The sequence below is a fragment of the Macrobrachium rosenbergii genome, chromosome 3, assembly GCF_040412425.1.
Source record: "Macrobrachium rosenbergii isolate ZJJX-2024 chromosome 3, ASM4041242v1, whole genome shotgun sequence".
Taxonomy (NCBI): domain Eukaryota; kingdom Metazoa; phylum Arthropoda; class Malacostraca; order Decapoda; family Palaemonidae; genus Macrobrachium; species Macrobrachium rosenbergii.
The window spans coordinates 89,854,971-89,872,470 of NC_089743.1; the positions used below are offsets into that span (position 1 = coordinate 89,854,971).

The 17,500-nt window shown below is 38.1% G+C and overlaps 1 protein-coding gene across 9 annotated transcripts in view; it reads left to right on the forward strand.

Annotated features, from left to right (window-relative positions):
* Positions 1-17,500, forward strand: part of Sarm (sterile alpha and armadillo motif) — a 727,304-nt gene that overhangs the window by 623,792 nt on the left and 86,012 nt on the right. Inside the window, exon 1 of one of the 9 annotated variants that reach the window (XM_067085044.1) lies at positions 16,221-16,621. The exons of the other annotated variants lie outside the window; for them this stretch is intronic. Within the exon in view, the coding sequence (XP_066941145.1) occupies positions 16,556-16,621 (66 nt within the window). The 5' untranslated portion in view covers positions 16,221-16,555. Of the gene's footprint in view, positions 1-16,220; positions 16,622-17,500 lie in introns of those variants that run through there. 9 annotated transcript variants of the gene reach the window in all.

Consider the following 17,500-nt stretch of genomic DNA (forward strand, 5'->3'; position numbering starts at 1 on the left):
AGCAGAGGTGTTTCACCATCAGTTGCCTGTGATTCAGTAGCGTGAGCTTGCATATGTTATACTATAACACGGGAAGTTGTTACCGAAGAGTGAGTAAGAATACTTCACATTCTCGTATATCTTTTTTGTAATTACTCCATGCGAGCGGAAAGGGTTCGTCACCCTCGCCAAAAGATGAAGGTGTATTGTGGTAGACACAACATGTAAATTAAGTAGATATAGCTGGCATTTATTATTGCGAATCTGGATTTTCGGGAAATATCGCAAGAGTTCGTTATGGCAGATATAAGCCAACTTATATGAAATGTAAATGCAGTAGATAAAATAACTGGTATATTAGTAGTATACCATAACTAAAACACCTATTTTTTTTTAAGTGATAACAAATTACAGTTTAGGCATTCTGTGCATTAGGAAATGAACATAAACAGTAAGAAGCATTGAAATTATGTAACACTCGCTTATTTTGAGACGTAATCTATCACGAGAGTACACGGTTAGGTGCAGAGTTTGTTTAGTGTAAAAGATAAACAAAGAAATTACATCAAACTGATTACTGAAGCATTCAGGCTTTAACAAATATACGCTTTGCGCTGTATACTGCATTTTTGCATTTCTGGATGTTCTTGTGTAAAAATGTAATGAGTGCTCTATTCGCGTTTAATTTTTGCAAAGTATAGTGGTTTTGAAAACCATTGGGAGGAATTTGCCAATTTAGTTTAAATGATTAGAAACTAAAATAAATTATTTTTGAACTTAGTGAATTATTCTCATCCCGATTTTTCTTTTGTTGATATATATGTATGTGTGTATATATGTATGTATGTATATATATATATACATACATACATACATACATATATATGTATGTAAGAGCCAGACTTAATATATTTACGTATATCAAAAATTGAATCCCATGCAACGAAGCAGTTATATAAAAACAAGTAAGTTGTTTTAACTATTATACACAAAAAATTCTCAATTTGGCAATCATGTCTCTAACGCCGCAGGGTCTTTAACAAGTAAACATACCCATCACATGTACCTGTTGGAAACTGGTACAGAAGTAGTTAACCGATACTGTTAATTACAGTTGAACATGCGAGGCAGAGACGCTTGCATATATATTAATATATATATATATATATATATATATATATATATATATATATATATATATATATATATATATACATATATATATATATATATATATATACATATATACATACATTTAATTTTTAACAGCATTATCCCGGAACTTGGAAGAATGTGGTTTTCAGACATGTTTGTATTGTTGGTTATGTTTTTATATATATTTACTTGTTTTGCTAATTTATCTCTCCTCATATTCATTCATTATTTTTTTTTACTCTCTTCTTATCTTATTTTTTGGCATAGGTGCGTTCTACTGTCGGGCAGCTTGTTTGGCAAGTAAATGCTGTTCTTGAAGTGTTGTTCATGGATGTTTTCCCGTTTTTGAATTATAATAAAGATAATAATATAAATAAAGTATTAAACCGGTTATCTCGTGGGTATGTGCAATTTGACATTGTCGTGATTTTTTAAGCCGCATTATACTTTTCTCTTCTCATATTCTTAAATTTTGTTCTTTATTCGTTGAACCCTTTACATAACTTTTACTGGTTGTTTTCTTGGTGGAATTATTGTATTTTCTCTCTCTATTTGTTTCTCTCTGTCATCCCTGGTTGAGATAAATGATTAAGAAGTGAATCGGTCATTAAAATCCTTCAAACTGTTACGTCAGAGGTGTTGTAAGAATTAGGCAAATCTTGTCCTAGATAAAAATAAATGTACCCACCAGTTTCACCTACCATAATTCCAAGTGCCAAGCGAGTCTTATTTCGACAGGAGAAATGGGAACTGAAAACATTCTAGTCGATACCTAGAACTCAACTAACCCCTTAGATTCAGCTGAAATAGCCTATACCAAAGTCAGAACAAAGGGCCAAGCATCACATCAAAAATTTATTTGCTGGTGCCCATCAAAGCAGTACTCGTCCGTGACCCGAGTCCTGAATCACAGGAAAGAGGATCCCGTTGCATTCTTTAAGTGGTAACGAATACAATGATTGAAAAGGAAGGAATTTTACTCTCCCAGAAGTAATTCGGCAGGTGGACCAGGCCACTTCCCGCCAACGCTACTGAAGTCATGCAAAACCTGAACGGAGGAAGCCCATCTGCCTCGTAAGCTGTAGACCATTAGCAAATTAAGATCTTGCAGAAATCTCCGAGCATGCAATTACTTGTCCACCATTAAAATCAAACAACAGCGGAGGCTGTTTCCCGAAATCATACCGTTGTGTATCACTAACGTCCCACCGTATGAAAACCTTTGGGAAAATCATAAGGAACGCAGTCGTGAAACATCTAACCGAAAACGGCGTTTTCCCAATGAATTACGTAATTACACAAAGGTGGTCTGTGGTATCACATCTGATCATTTAAACACACTAATCAGAATCGTAGAAGTGGGCAGTGAAGTTGATCCTATCAATCACGGCTTCCCACGACGATCTTGACAAAATTGATCCCTTCATACCATGCAGCAAGGTCAAAGAAAATCTGACGGTTAGTCCCGCAGGAACCGGGCCACATAATTTCCTATCGAATCGAACGCTTCAGGTATCAGCTAATGGAGCATCATCCAAACCAGCCCATGTCCTATCAGGTGTCCCTCAAGGAGCTGTTCTTGGTCCGGTTCTCTTTATGATAATGGTAATGATTAGCGATGTTGATAACAGCCTGCAAAGCTCTTGTATATTCTTCTTTACCGACGATTCTCGTGTCTAAGCCCTACCAGACACTTATGAAAACTGTGAATATTCAAAGTGAACTAGATAATATAGGAAACGAATAAAGTCACCGTCAGCAGAGACAAATTCGAGCACGTACACTTCGGTAAGGAATGAAGAACCTTCGATCATTAACTTGTCCCCAATGGAAATGAAACTACGATAAAGTTAAATATCTTAGTTTAACCAGACCACTGAGCTGATTAACAGCTCCCCTAGGACTGGCCCGAAGGATTAGATTTATTTTACGTGGTTAAGAAGCAACGGGACCTACAGCTTATTGTGGAATCCGAACCACATTATGACGAGAAATGAATTTCTACCCCCAGAAATAAAGTCCTTTAATTCTTCATTGGCCGGTCGGAGAGTCGAACGCTGGGCCAGCAGCGTGCTAGCCGAGAGCTCTACCCACCCCTCCAACGAAGAATTGATACTACTAAAAAACGCCAATGAAAAGATCTGGGAGCCATCATCTCCAGCGCCGGAACACGTTCTTCTCACATCGACAAAATCATTGCACATTATCGTAAATAGACGGAATGGATACTCGGAACTTTTTCAAAAAAAGATATCAGCGCCATTCTACGCTATGGGTGACTTTGATTAGACCAGTTACAGGCTATTACTCCTCATTACGGTCCACACACCCAGCTAACCATGGCTAAATAGATGGGTTGGAGGGCGTGTTATGGGATTTCACAAAAAAATGGATAACTTGCGCCACCTTTTCAGCTGTGCCAAAATGAAGGCGGTGAATTTATGTAGCATCCAGCATAAACGTAAACGCTTTTTTCTGTGCACTACAAAATCAAAGATGGCCCTCTTCAAATCCTACCAACATACCCATTAAAACCTCAAACCGTCAGTTTCTCAACAATCCTAGAACTAATGTTAGGTGTTCTCTACTAAAACTTACACTGTACCATAACCCAGTCGAGATTTGCCGTAAGCACAAGTTGAGCAAGTTCCTGAATATTCTGCTGGTTGAGCGAATATGCAAAGCTAGCGGTCATTCGGAAATTCCGAAGTCAGATCCAACATCAGTGCTTCCAGTAATTCCCATTTGTAGTTTCTGAGTCTTCGTAGCGGAGAGCCTCGACGAAGTAATTCCTAACCCTCCGATGTGATGGAATGTAGGTAATCTTTTTCTGTAGTTCTGATTGTGTATATATATATATATATATATATATATATATATATATATATATATATATATATATATATATATATATATATATATATATATATATATATATATATATATATATATATATATATATATATATATATATATATATATATATATATATATCTATAAATGCACTTTGCATTCACCTCAGCGAGAGGACCCGGACTCGTTCCCGGGAGAGGTTGAAGGATGTAGGCCTGCTCTGCGAAATCCCTTAGTGCATCTTCCAAAAATAGATGGAGAATTATGTGTATGGTAATTGGTCGACTGCATTGGGTCACATCCAGCTTGGAGCTGTTAAGTTCATTCCAAAATAATTGCTAAGAACAGGAAGGGTCATACTCTGGATGAACCCTCTAGGAAGAGTGCGTATTTATATACATATACATGTATATGTATGTATATATTTGTGTGTGTGTCTATGTGTGTGTGTGCGTGCATGCCTGTCTGTGCAAGCTCTTGAAGACTTCTCTTTCAAGATAGCAAAGAATGCACCTGACATATATCTATTTTAGTGAGTACGTGTCTATTGTTAGCCACTACTTCTATTTGAAGTCCCGCTGAAATTGACCAAGTGGTCTGAGAAATAAGTGGATTGAACTTATTGAAGTGAATTTGGGGATGGCTGCATGACTACGTGATGAGTCACATAGTGGCCTCTCATTTTTCGAGCAGAGGGTGGGCGAGGAATCGAAATGTTCCGCATCCCTTGGCAAATGGGCATCTTGTCAATCGCCATTTCAGTCCCTGCTTTCTCAGAAGGTCACCGAGGGTGGAAACAGGGCAAGATTAAGGTAATAGAAGGGTGGTAAGATAGGACGCAGGGGAACTGAGAGTGGAAATAGAGTTAGATTAAGGTAACAGAAGGGTGCTAAGATAGGACACAGGGGGAACTGAGAGTGGAAATAGGGTAAGTTGAAGGTAAGAGAAGGGTGGTAAGATAGACGCCTGAGAGGAAATAGGGCAAGATTAAGGAAATAGAAGGTGGTAAGATAAGGTAATACCGAAGTGGAAACAGGATAAGATTAGGGCCTTTTGTGGGTGGAAATAGGGCAAGATGAACAGGACAAGGGTTAAGATAACACGGAACCGAGGTGAAATAGGGCAAAGATAGAAGGGTAAGACAGATTTTTTTACTGGAACCGGGGGTGGGCAAGATGAAGGTAAATAGAAGGGGTGGTAAGATAAGACGATCGGGAACCGAGGGTGGAAATAGGGCAAGATGAAGGTAACAGAAGGGTGCTAAGATAGGACGCATCGGGAACCGAGAGTGGAAATAGGGCAAGATGAAGGTAACAGAAGGGTGGTAAGATAAGACGACCGGGAACCGAGGGTGGAAATAGGGCAAGATGCAGGTAACAGAAGGGTGGTAGATAGGACGCATGTCTGGAACCGAGGGTGGAAATAGGGGCCAAGATGAAGGTAACAAGAGGTGCTAAGATAGGACGATGTCCCGGGAACCGAGGGTGGAAATAGGGCAAGATGAAGGTAACAAGAAGGGGTGGTAAGATAGGACGTGACCGGGAACCGAGGGGTGGAAATAGGGCAAGATGAAGGTAACAGAAGGGGTGCTAGATAAGACGACGGGAACCGAGGGTGGGAAATAGGGCAAGAGGAAGGTAACAGAAGGGTGGTAAGATAAGACGCATCGGGAACCTAGGTGGAAATAGGGCAAGATGAAGGTAACAGAAGGGTGGTAAGATAAGACGCATCGGGAACCGAGGGTGGAAATAGGGCAAGATGAAGGTAACAGAAGGGTGGTAAGATAGGACGCATCGGGAACCGAGGGTGGAAATAGGGCAAGATGAAGGTAACAGAAGGGTGGTAAGATAGGACGCATCGGGAACCGAGGGGGAAATAGGGCAAGAGAAGGTAACAGAAGGGGTGGTAAGATAGGGCATCGGGAACCGAGGGTGGGAAATAGGGCAAGATGAAGGTAACAGAAGAGGGTGGTAGATAGAGGCATCGGAACCCGAGAGGGTGGAAATAAAGATAAGACGACAGAATGGGAAGATAGGACCTGTCGGGGAGGGGTGGGAATAGGGCAAGATGAAGGTAACAGAGGTGGTAAGATAGACCTTGACCCGGGAACCGAGGGTGGAAATAGGGTGATGAAGGTAACAGAAGGGGTGTAAGATAAGACCATCGGGAACCGAGGGTGGAAATAGGGCAAGATGAAGGTAACAGGCTGGTGGTAAGATAGGACGATCGGGAACCGAGGGGGTGGAAATAGGGCAAGATGAAGGTAACAGAAGGGTGCTAAGATAGGGACGCATCGAACCAGGGTGGAAGATAGAACAGATGAAGGTAACAGAAGGGTGCTAAGATAAGACCTTGTACCGGGAAACTGAGGGTGGGAAATAGGCAAGACAGGGTAACAGAGGGTGGTAAGATAAGACGCATCGGGAACCAGGTGGAAATAAGAACTAAGATGAAGGTAACAGAAGGCGGTAAGATAGGACGCATCGGGAACCGAGGTGGAAATAGGCAAGATGAAGGTAACAGAAGGGGTGCTAGAATGGGACTTGTCGGGAACCGAGGGTGGAAATAGGGGCAAGATGAAGGTAATAGAAGGGTGGGTAAGATAAGACGCATCGGAACCGAGGTGGAAATAGGGCAAGATGAAGGTAACAGAAGGGTGGTAAGATAAGACGCATCGTGGGAACCAAGGGTGGAAATAGGCAAGAATGAAGGTAACAGAAGAATTGGTAAGATAAGACATCGGGAAACAAGAGTGGAAATAGGCAAGATGAAGGTAGAAGGGTGGTAAGATAGGCATCAGGAACCGAGGTGGAAATAGGAACTGAAAATAGTGGAAATAGGGACAAGATTAGGACAAGATTAAGGTAATGAGAAAGGTGGTAAGATCAGACGCATGGGGAACCGAGAGTGGAAATTGGGCAAGATGAAGGTAACAGAAGGGTGGTAAGATAGGACGCAGGGAGAGCCGACGGTTCCATGGGGTTACTAGGGAAATATGTAGGCTAGATAATCATACTGGAAGGGTAGTAAGGGAGGATGTTGCACTTTACAGAAGTGGAGATGCAAAGGAACTAGTTAATGTAGACGATTAAGGGATGCAGCCTCCTCGTCGCCAAATTCATCAGCGGTGTCATATTTGCTATCCTTTTCTCAATTAATCCTTTATCCTGCCATTTCTCTCTCGCGTCTTCCCTACTTGTCTCCTCTCTCTCTCTCTCTCTCTCTCTCTCTCTCTCTCTCTCCTCTTGTGGTACTTGATGTATACGTTTTGTGGCCTCCACATTCCGCAGTTATGGAATTCTTTCCTTGATATCTTTGTTTTTTCTTTCAAGTTCTCTTTGCCTTTCTAATTGCTTAATTTTTTACTTTAAACAGTTTCATATTTTATGAGTTAATGGTGTTTACATATTTCATTCAAGTAGTTTTAGTCTTGTGAGTTTTTGTAATAGACGAACATCAAAAATTCTTATATTTTTTGTTACGAGTCTGCAGTTTTCTTGCAAATAATTTAAGAACAAATTTCTAAGTATCGTAGCACTGTTCTATGGAGATGATGGACTGATCCTAAGTCATTCTTTGGAAAAATTACAGATAATCCCTTTTTATTTTATCCGCTATAAAGAGCACAGTCCTCGCGTAACGAAGAGGGCTTTGAATAAAAAAAAAAAAAAAAAGATCTTCGCGACATTTCTTCTCCTGCGCACGAAGAGATGACAGACACCTTTTCTCCAGAACTCTGACCGTGACGTTCGGACGGACTGCCCACAGAATCCCCTGTCTGGCGGTCGTGTTTCACCTGCCTGACGCCAACGAAACCGCCCTCTCGACGCCTTTCCGAATTGTTAAATAGAACTGTTAAGTAGACGCTCTTCTCCTGACCGGGGTTTTTCGCTGATCGTGACGGAGCATCCTGTGGAAGTTGAGAGGGCGCTGAAGGTCGTTTTAGATATTAGTCATCTATTGATGATGATAAGTGTATTAAATTTATTCTAATTTTCAGTGCGTGGGCCGAAGAATGTCGTCCCAAAACGATTCCTTAGAACTGTGGAGGTAATAATCTCTGGACTAATCTCTTCCATGTGGAAAAGGAGGTAGGAAAAGAGAATTATTATTATTATTATTATTATTATTATTATTATTATTATTATTGTAATAACCATATTCAGAGACAGCTGTAGTAGAAATTATGCCATTTACGGTTTCAGCCTGACACTGCTGGAAGTGGTTTGTGGAAAGAGTTAAATGAATCCTTTTTATTTTTATCAAAACAGGAATCGTTTCCTGGAATTGAAATTTCGTAAGATATATAGGCTACCAGCAACTGTCCTTAATAGGACTATATTAATTATTCGATAAATATTTTTTCTCAGGATCCTCTACTGATACTGTTAAATCTTGGACCCACGAAGTCTGATGTAAAAATGAGTGTGTTGACAGTATGTTGACTTCGAGTGTAAATTTTGAAGGATGTTAATGCAATAAGCGAGCGAGTTTTGTGACCTTGGAACATAAATTAGACATTCTGCGTTGAGGCCTTGTCATTATTCATCCTTATCAGACGAAGGTAGTTATTAAGTCCTATTTTTATTATGACGACCTCACAGACTTTGCCCCTCATGTCTTAATTGTCAGAAATTTCCCATATATTCTGTATTCTCAAAGGTCATTGTCCTTGAAAATTAGCGGTCGACCTATGAGACAAATTTGTTTACAATGCGATTTTTTTTCCATAAAGGCTAGTATTATGGGCTGCTCATACGAGCAAGAGCCCGTGCTGGAGAAAAGACGTGTTGATACGCTGTTGGTTAGATTTTGACCTTTCTTATATTCATTTCTTGCAAGAAAAAATGTAGTTGATAGATCTGTCAATGATTGAAATTTGTGCCTTACACCTGATCGCAATCGCATGGATATTACTGAAAATTACTTTCAATAATTTTCTTTAGCATTTTTAAAATTTCAGTCAACCTATTGATTAGCCTTTACACCAAGCGTTTGGCGCTGATTCAATTTGGAATATTGAAAGGAACCTTATTTTGGTCTTCAACTCTGATTTGACACTTGATTCGATATTGAACTCAAGCGATTTTGGTCCTCATTTTTTAATAGTATTTGGAATATCTTATTATTTAGTTTTTTCCAGATTCAATGTCAAGTTTTTCTTTTATGTAATTTGACTTTTGAGTTATTTTCATTTCTTTCCGTGTGTACGTTTGAAATCGGATGTCGTAAAGCCGATTTCGTCAGGATATCATTAGATATATATCTCACTTATACAGGTAGATGGTATTAGTTAAGGAGGCGTGCAGGTACGGGCTTCATGATATAATAATAATAATAATAATAATAATAATAATAATAATAATAATAATAATAATAATAATAATAATAATTTTTATTTATTTATTTATTTATTTATTTATTTATTTATTTATTTATTTTTTGTCTATCACAGCCATCCTATTCGACTGGGTGGTTTTTATAGTGTGGGGGGGCGGTTCCGGGTTGCATCCTGCCTGCTTAGGAGTCCATCACTTTTCTCACTATGTGAACTGTTTCTAGTAGCACACTTTTCTGCAAGAGTCCTGGAGCTACTTCGGCATCTAGTTTTTCCAGATTCCTTTTCAGGGATCTTGGGTTCGTGCCTAGTGTTCCTATGGGATTGTGGGTACACCTCCACTTGCATATTCCATATCCTTCTTATTTCCCCTGATTTCATGGTCTTGATACTTATCAATTTTCTCTTTTCTCATCTACTTGGTGTCCCATGGTATTGCGACACATCATGTTATTATTATTATTATTATTATTATTATTATTATTATTATTATTATTATTATTATTATTATGAAAACCTTGCCTTTTTATAACATAAAGCATTAAGTTGTGATATTAAAGGTTATGTCTATTATACTTTTGTTATTTGCTATAATGGCCCAAACGTTAGTATTACCCATGAGGTTTGACATCAGACAATATTTAATGCACAGTAGAGGTACTTGTAGAATCCAGGTCATTATCACTGCTGTTCAACCCCTCTAACTACGGTAACGAAAGTAACAAAAAAAAAATGTAGTACGTTGACTTAGAAAAATAAACAAATAAATGACTAAGCCTGCACTGAATATTCTTGGACCTTCGAATAGCGTTGTCGCTGTCAGAAAAGAGGAAAAATATTACGTTTCAGCCTTCATTTCCGGGTATGACCCAGAAACTCAGAGCGCAATTTCTCTGCCTCGGCTACAGGCAGATAAAACCCGACCGTGTACAAGTCCTCGCTACAGAAAATCGGACACGTTTTGCATAATCCCATCAGTGAAAACATTACGGTGTGATAACGCGATCATTAATGTTAGTTATTACAACCACCCACTTTGGCTTTATCTCGTGGCCCCTTTGCGTAGCGTTTCATCTCGAAGCAGACTTTTATCCCGCTTACAGCAGCCATTTCCGGTACACAGAGATAAGACGGGAACGTATTTGAAAGGTCTTGTTATTTCTCTTCTTAATCCCATTTCTCTCTTATTGTTATTATTATTGTTCGTGTTTGCCTGGATTTGACTTTTGGTAGTCTCTTCATTTTCAGAGATAGATACGAAACGAAAGTCCCAAGTTGCCACTTGTGAAAAGGGCCTGCACCCTTGAAATAATATGTCCAGGAAAAATTCAAATAAGGATTGGTTTCGTTTGCTTATCCCATATAGGTACCTGGACTTGAGTTCTAGTGTACCTTGGTCACGAGATTTTTATAGATCCAGTGGATTAGTTATTGTAATTATCTTGAATGTAATATTAGAAATTCTGCCGAAAAGTGTTGAAACTTGGTCGTATCTGTACATTGGTTCAGCAATTCTAAAATTTTCTATATATACCCTTAATAATATCCCTCTTTATACTTGGACTTAGAATTGCCCAACTTCGATAGTTGTGCAAAAATGTGTTTGAATTTTGGAACACAATAATTAAACTACTTTAATAATAATAATAATGACCATGGGAAGGAATGAAAGTTCAAAAGCACCACCTGTTTGACAGCAGTGTCTCTCAGTCATTCCAACTCGACAACAAAATAACTTGACTGATTTTGCTCTGGGTGCAACAGAAACCTCTGGTTGGTTTTAGATATGCGTCTAGATGGGTATAAATAGTTCTACCAAACCTGGATTGGTTTTCCAGCAACTAAATATTGATGAAGAATATGAGTATGACGTTATCAGGACTGCTTCAGCACGTTTTATTTGGTGTGAAACAATGTTATTTTTGTCAGTGATCTCAATGGCATTCACATTTCTCGGTAATTAAATCCACATTTACATAGTGAACGTGCCTTATCTGACATTTTAAATTTAATTCCGTTCTCTCTTCCAAAAAGTCACACGTAGGCAAATGCCTGAAATGTGCGTTTCCGGTAAGTTATCAAGACGGCTCGTGTATCCGAATCGTACTGTAGTTTCCCCAGTCACAGGGGCGGGGGGTCGGGGGGGTGCCTTTGGCGGCTAGGTCCCGGACTATGATAAACTATCAGAAGTAATGACGAAGCCGATAGCCTGTACCGATAACCCAAGTGAAGCTCTTATCTGTTTCAAGGTGACTCTTCTCCCTTGGGCATCGATACCGGAGGGCCTTTAACCGGACATTTTTGTTTAATAGTTGTTTGTTTATTATTTCATTGATGATGAGGGATTGATAAGCTTCGTGGAAAATACGTACAGCTCTAGCTGAGAATCGTAAAAGTAGCTTCGTCTGGACCGCCCTGTCTCAAACACACACACACACACACACACACACACACACACACACACACACACACACACACACACACATATATATATATATATATGTATATATATATATATATATATATATATATATATATATATATATATATATATATAGATTTAAATTTCTACTCACATCAGGATCGAACCCAGGTCTTTCAAATGGAAGACCAGAGCTCTGCCAACTAGGCAGAAATTTATTTCTGTTCCACACGTAATTGTGTGTTGCTATTTCTAATACATACATATATATATATATATATATAATATATATATATATATATATATATATATATATATATATATATATATATATATATATATATATATATAGCCTTTTATGAAATAGATTGTGTGATTAATTTGTGTGGGAAAACGCAGTATAGTCATTTTTATGTGCAAGTGTTATATTCTTCCCAAGAGGTACGCCCTGTTATGCAAATGACACTCAAAATTCCCTTGATAAGATATACATTTTCAAGAGGTGTTTTTAAAAGAAGAATTGGCATGTCTTGAAATGCCAGTGTTATGGTATTGAGCTGGACAGATGAAATTAAATTATCCTTGGAGAAATGTAGACATTTCATATGACTGATCTAAAGAATGAGTTCATGAATGGGGAGTTTGTCCTTGTGACACAGTACCGATGTTCCGAGAATATTGTGTAGTCTCTCATCACCTTATATTTAGCAAGAGGAAAGCTTTGTAAAATTCAAACAGACCAAAATCAGATTGCTGGAAACAGAGAAAGAAAGCAACTCTTTATTTAATTTTATCCAGTGTATTCTCCTTTCTACCAATCACCGTAGCCTATATAGGTTGAGAAAGTTGCCCTTTCATTTTGTTTGATTGAATGTAACTTTCTTTTTTGCCTGTTGCTACGATTAATGTTTTATCATTTGACGTATTCGCATTTTGCTATGTGGAATTTTCGTGTGAAAGTTCGTGATGTTAAGCTTAATCCGTAGGAGTGCATGTCTCTTATGAGTAATAATAATAATAATAATAATAATAATAATAATAATAATAATAATAATATGTGAAAGAAATAGCTGGTCTTTTGAAGTCTAGCTATATACTGTGTCGCCGAATACTGACACATGTACTGGATATTTTTTTCTAGTTAATAATGTCAAGATCGAATGATTAAACCCCAGGTTCAGTTCTGTGTCAAGATGAGAACCATCAGTATTTTTTTTTTTGTCAACGGAACCTAAGCTTCAAATGATTTAATCAGTGAACTTTTAAACTTCAAATGATTTATTCACTGAATTTTTCAACTTCAAATGATTTATTCACTGAACTGTTAAGCTTCAAATGATTTAAGCACTGGACTTCTAAACAGAAAATGATTAATCACTGAACTTTTAAACTTAAAATGATTAATCGCTGAACTTTTAAACTTCAGATGATTTAATCAGTGAAATTTTAAACTTCAAATGATTTAATCACTGGACTTTTAAAATGCAAATTATTTAATCACTGAACTTTTAAACTTCAAATGATGTTATCACTGAACTTTTCAACTTCAAATTATTTAATCACTGAACTTTTAAATTTCAAATGATTTAATCACCGAACTTTTAAACTTCAAATGATTTGATCACTGAACTTTTAAACTTCAAATGATTTAATCACTGAACTTTTCAACTTCAAATTATTTAATCACTGAACTTTTAAACGTCAAATGATTTAATCACTGAACTTTTAAACTTGAAATGATTTAATCACTGAACTTCTAAACTTCAAATGATTTAATCACTGAACTTTTAAACTTGAAATGATTTAATCACTGAACTTTTCAACTTGAAATTATTTAATCACTGAACTTTTTTAAATTTCAAATGATTTAATCACCGAACTTTTTAAACTTCAAAATGATTTGATCACCGAACTTTTTAAACTTTAAATGATTTAATCACTGAACTTTTCAACTTCAAATTATTTAATCACTGAACTTTTCAACTTGAAATGATTTAATCACTGAACTTTTCAACTTCAAATGATTTAATCATTTGGACTTTTAAACTTGAAATGATTTAATCACTGAACTTTTAAACTTGAAATGATTTAATCACTGAACTTTTCAACTTCAGATTATTTAATCACTGAACTTTTCAACTTCAAATGATTTAATCAATGAACTTTTAAACTTCAAATGATTTAATCACTAAACTTTTAGGCCTTGTTGCTCCAAGAAATATTTATTGAATAAGCAAACATTACGACATCGAAGAGAAATAATGACTGCATAACTTGGTCAGTTGCACGAGTGTCCACTTTCCAAGAATCGTGTTGTAGTGGCTGTTGACTTCTGAGCTGGGATTTGGATAAACTACCAAATAAGGTTCAACGGCTTGCACTAAATGTTGGATTTTGTAAGGGATAATAACAGTGTTTTTTTTTTTTTGTGTGTTTTTCCCTAACGTTACTGTCTACAGTAAGGGTAATATATAAATTCGTCAGTACCTGAATCGTATTCAGTTATGTTGTATAGGTTTTGATGAAGCTTACTGAAGATGTTGCAAATGAAAATAGGCAGCATTGTGTATTGTGTCCTATTGTATTATATGGAATTACCTCGACTCTTGCCTTCTGTGTTATGTGTATTCAAGTAGTTCACGACAGCTTGAGATAAAAATCTTCTTCTTTTTTATTATGTTGAGGACATCATGTAGCCTTTAAGATTTTCTGTTAGGCGTCTTCCATTTCCCCCACTGGATCTTTGACCGCTCGTGAATTAATATTTGCGGACCGTACCGAATACTCCCGGCGCACGAAAGTGAAATCGACCTTGACTGTCATTGGTGCGTCCTAGAGTGAAGTCAGTGGCTGAAATAAACCAGAATTATGAGAAAGAACCTGTCCCCATTGAATAATGGAAACTCCGGCAGAGGCTAGAGGAAATGAAAGTGCCCTCTGGGTCTGTGACTCCTCTTCTCTCTCTCTCTCTCTCTCTCTTTTCTCTCTTTCCCCAGGTCACAGACCAACGCTGCTTCCAGGAAATGTGCGTCTGTGACGTTCGGCGGGAGTTTGTTTACCTTACGCTTCTAGCCCTCCTCCTGTCCTTTCCTGGGTTGGTGTCGCTCTCGTTGTGTGTGTGTGTGTGTGTGCGTGCGAACGTTTGTCAGAAAAATTATGTCCCAGAATGATTCATCATTTTACTATCCTTACTCACTCGCGTTTCGTTGCTCCACTGAAGGTGCAATGAGTAAGGCTTGGTGGCTTTTGCATGTTTTGGTCCCATGATAATTCTCGTTTAGTAATTTTTGAAGAGGATGAAAATTGACGTGGGACTTTACTCCTGCCTTGGAGATGTTGGTCATTCATCATTTTCTATTTTAGATGTGTGTGTTAAGTAGTTTTTTTTTATATATGACTGCTTATTTGTATTCGTGCTCATATGGTTATTAATACCATTGTTGCTACTAATTTTATCTACGGTTGCATCTTATTTGCCCATTTTCTTTGTTTGTTATTTCCTAGGGCAGGCTTTTTATAACATGTATTAGCATCAGCTAACCTTTCAGTCCCTTCAGAACAAAATATTCAAGTACCTTGGCTGCTGAATAAATCCAGCGCGTCGATACGGCCACATTCACTCCAGGAGCAGGAACTATTTCTTTGCGTATAGAAAGATGTCACAGTAAGTTGGAGGACGAATGCTGCCTATCAGAATTCTGCTCAGAATCGGGCTTTCCACGCTGAATTAGATTGGTCGTCGTTATGGGAAAGCATTTTTCTTCCTGCTTTCAATTTTTTATTTTGTGAGTATATACCTGGACTGGCTTTGGTGACATGGAAATATGCTATCCATTTTTTTTTTTACGATTACCGGGTTGTTTTTGAGCGCGTGCATATTTTGCATTCATAAAGTTCTTGTATTCGGTTGACCATCAGTAATACCGCACAACTGCCGTCTTTCTGATAACAGGTATCCCCCACTGTAGCTTCCATCCACTCGAGGGCAAACAGTAATCCCAGGGTTCAACATTTCCGTTGGTGCATCACAAATCACAGAAAAAAAAATTGCAATTCTTGCAATGCACTTGTTACGTACATTCGTAATCATCGTTAACGTCAGTACTCATGTACTAGAACACACACACACACACTTGCTAACACACGAAACAGGGACATCCGCTTGATTATTGACGTCATCGAGTTGCTAATTCGCTTTTATGGGTCATTATCTCCTCATTGTCCGGCGAGATGCTTCTCTGTTTGAACAGTGACGTCATGCAGACCTTTATTCATTAATGTCTTGAAAATTATAGCCTTTAGAAGTATAGCATTTCGGATAATTGTTACCGGATAAGGCAGCCTTTGGCATCCAGCAGTGTGCGGCAGGGATTGGGTATAGCACTGGGTACCGAGGATTGGAGTGGGTCCCCGGGGGATTCTAGTAACATTAGTCATGGGAGGAGAGCGACCACTTATATACGTTGTGTTGTGGGTATATAACACCAGCGGAGGATTGCGTTGGCCGTTTAGTCTGCATTGTGGTGTCTTTGGTGAACGAAGAGGAATCGGCTCGGAGTCGGAAAGACAGCTCCTGTCATTGCGATATCAGAAAGGACCAGTCGTTCAACATTCCTCGGCAGGAGAGAGAGAAGTGTTATTTATTGAGCAGCGAAACAAAATATCGGAGACCTTTTGTGCCGTTGTTATCTAGTGACAGTTCATTGGCTTCCTGGTTGCCACTTTGTTTCGTGTTTTTTTTCGCCCTTTTTTTTTTTTTTTTTCGTCGACGAAACTGGGCGACCGGTTCAAAGCAGCTGACAGGCACTATGCTTCTCCTACACACCGAAGTCCCTTCTCTCCAGAGCCTTCACAAAATGGGCTATTTCAGAACCGTAAGTGTTTGAAGATTGTAAAATTTAATAATTTTTTTTTTTTTTTTTTGCTCCGCTACTCTGTGATTTTCAGGTGGTTTTGCATACATATGTATATATATACATGTGTGTATATATATAATATATATACACATATACATGCATACATAGTTTTTCCCATAGTGCACTCGTAAATAGGTGGCTCATTTGGTGGTGCGAAGGACATTAATTTCCAACCCGTCTCCATCTACCCTTCGCCATTATCTCATCTACATATAGAACTTCCGTGGTTTCCTTCATGGTATCACTCTGACACCCCGTCTGTTTCCTAATATTTTCCTGGTTCGTCCTCTATAACCCATTCTGCTTGTGCTGTTGTGTTATTTCATCCCCTTGTGCACACTTTTTCCTCATTATTTTTCTCATGTTTATCTCGGGGCTCATCTCCTTAAATATGTGATGTTTTCTCTTGAGCAAAATATGAGTTACTGATTGAAATAGTAACCTTGATGACGATGTGCAATCGGAGCCTCAGAGGCTCATCTGAAGTTGCAGTGTATTTAATGTATTACTACATTTTGTAAAGCATTTTTGTCTGTTTATTTAATTTCCATTTATTTTTTCTTTATGTTCTCTGTATTCTTATTACTCTCTGTTACTTCTTTCAAACGAACTTCATGTTCTTTGGAAGCTTGAATTCCAAGCCAGTGGCTCCTGTGGACTCGTTCCATATGAATAAGGCACATGTTCTGATTAATAACAACTATGAAGTTGATACCTTTCCTCCACCCTAAATCCTTCTCCTCTACCTCCAACCTTCTACCTCGTCCTTGGGTATATTCAGCTAGCTTTATGTAAGGGGAATGCTATAGCGAAGCGTGGCCTTCCATAATTTTAATC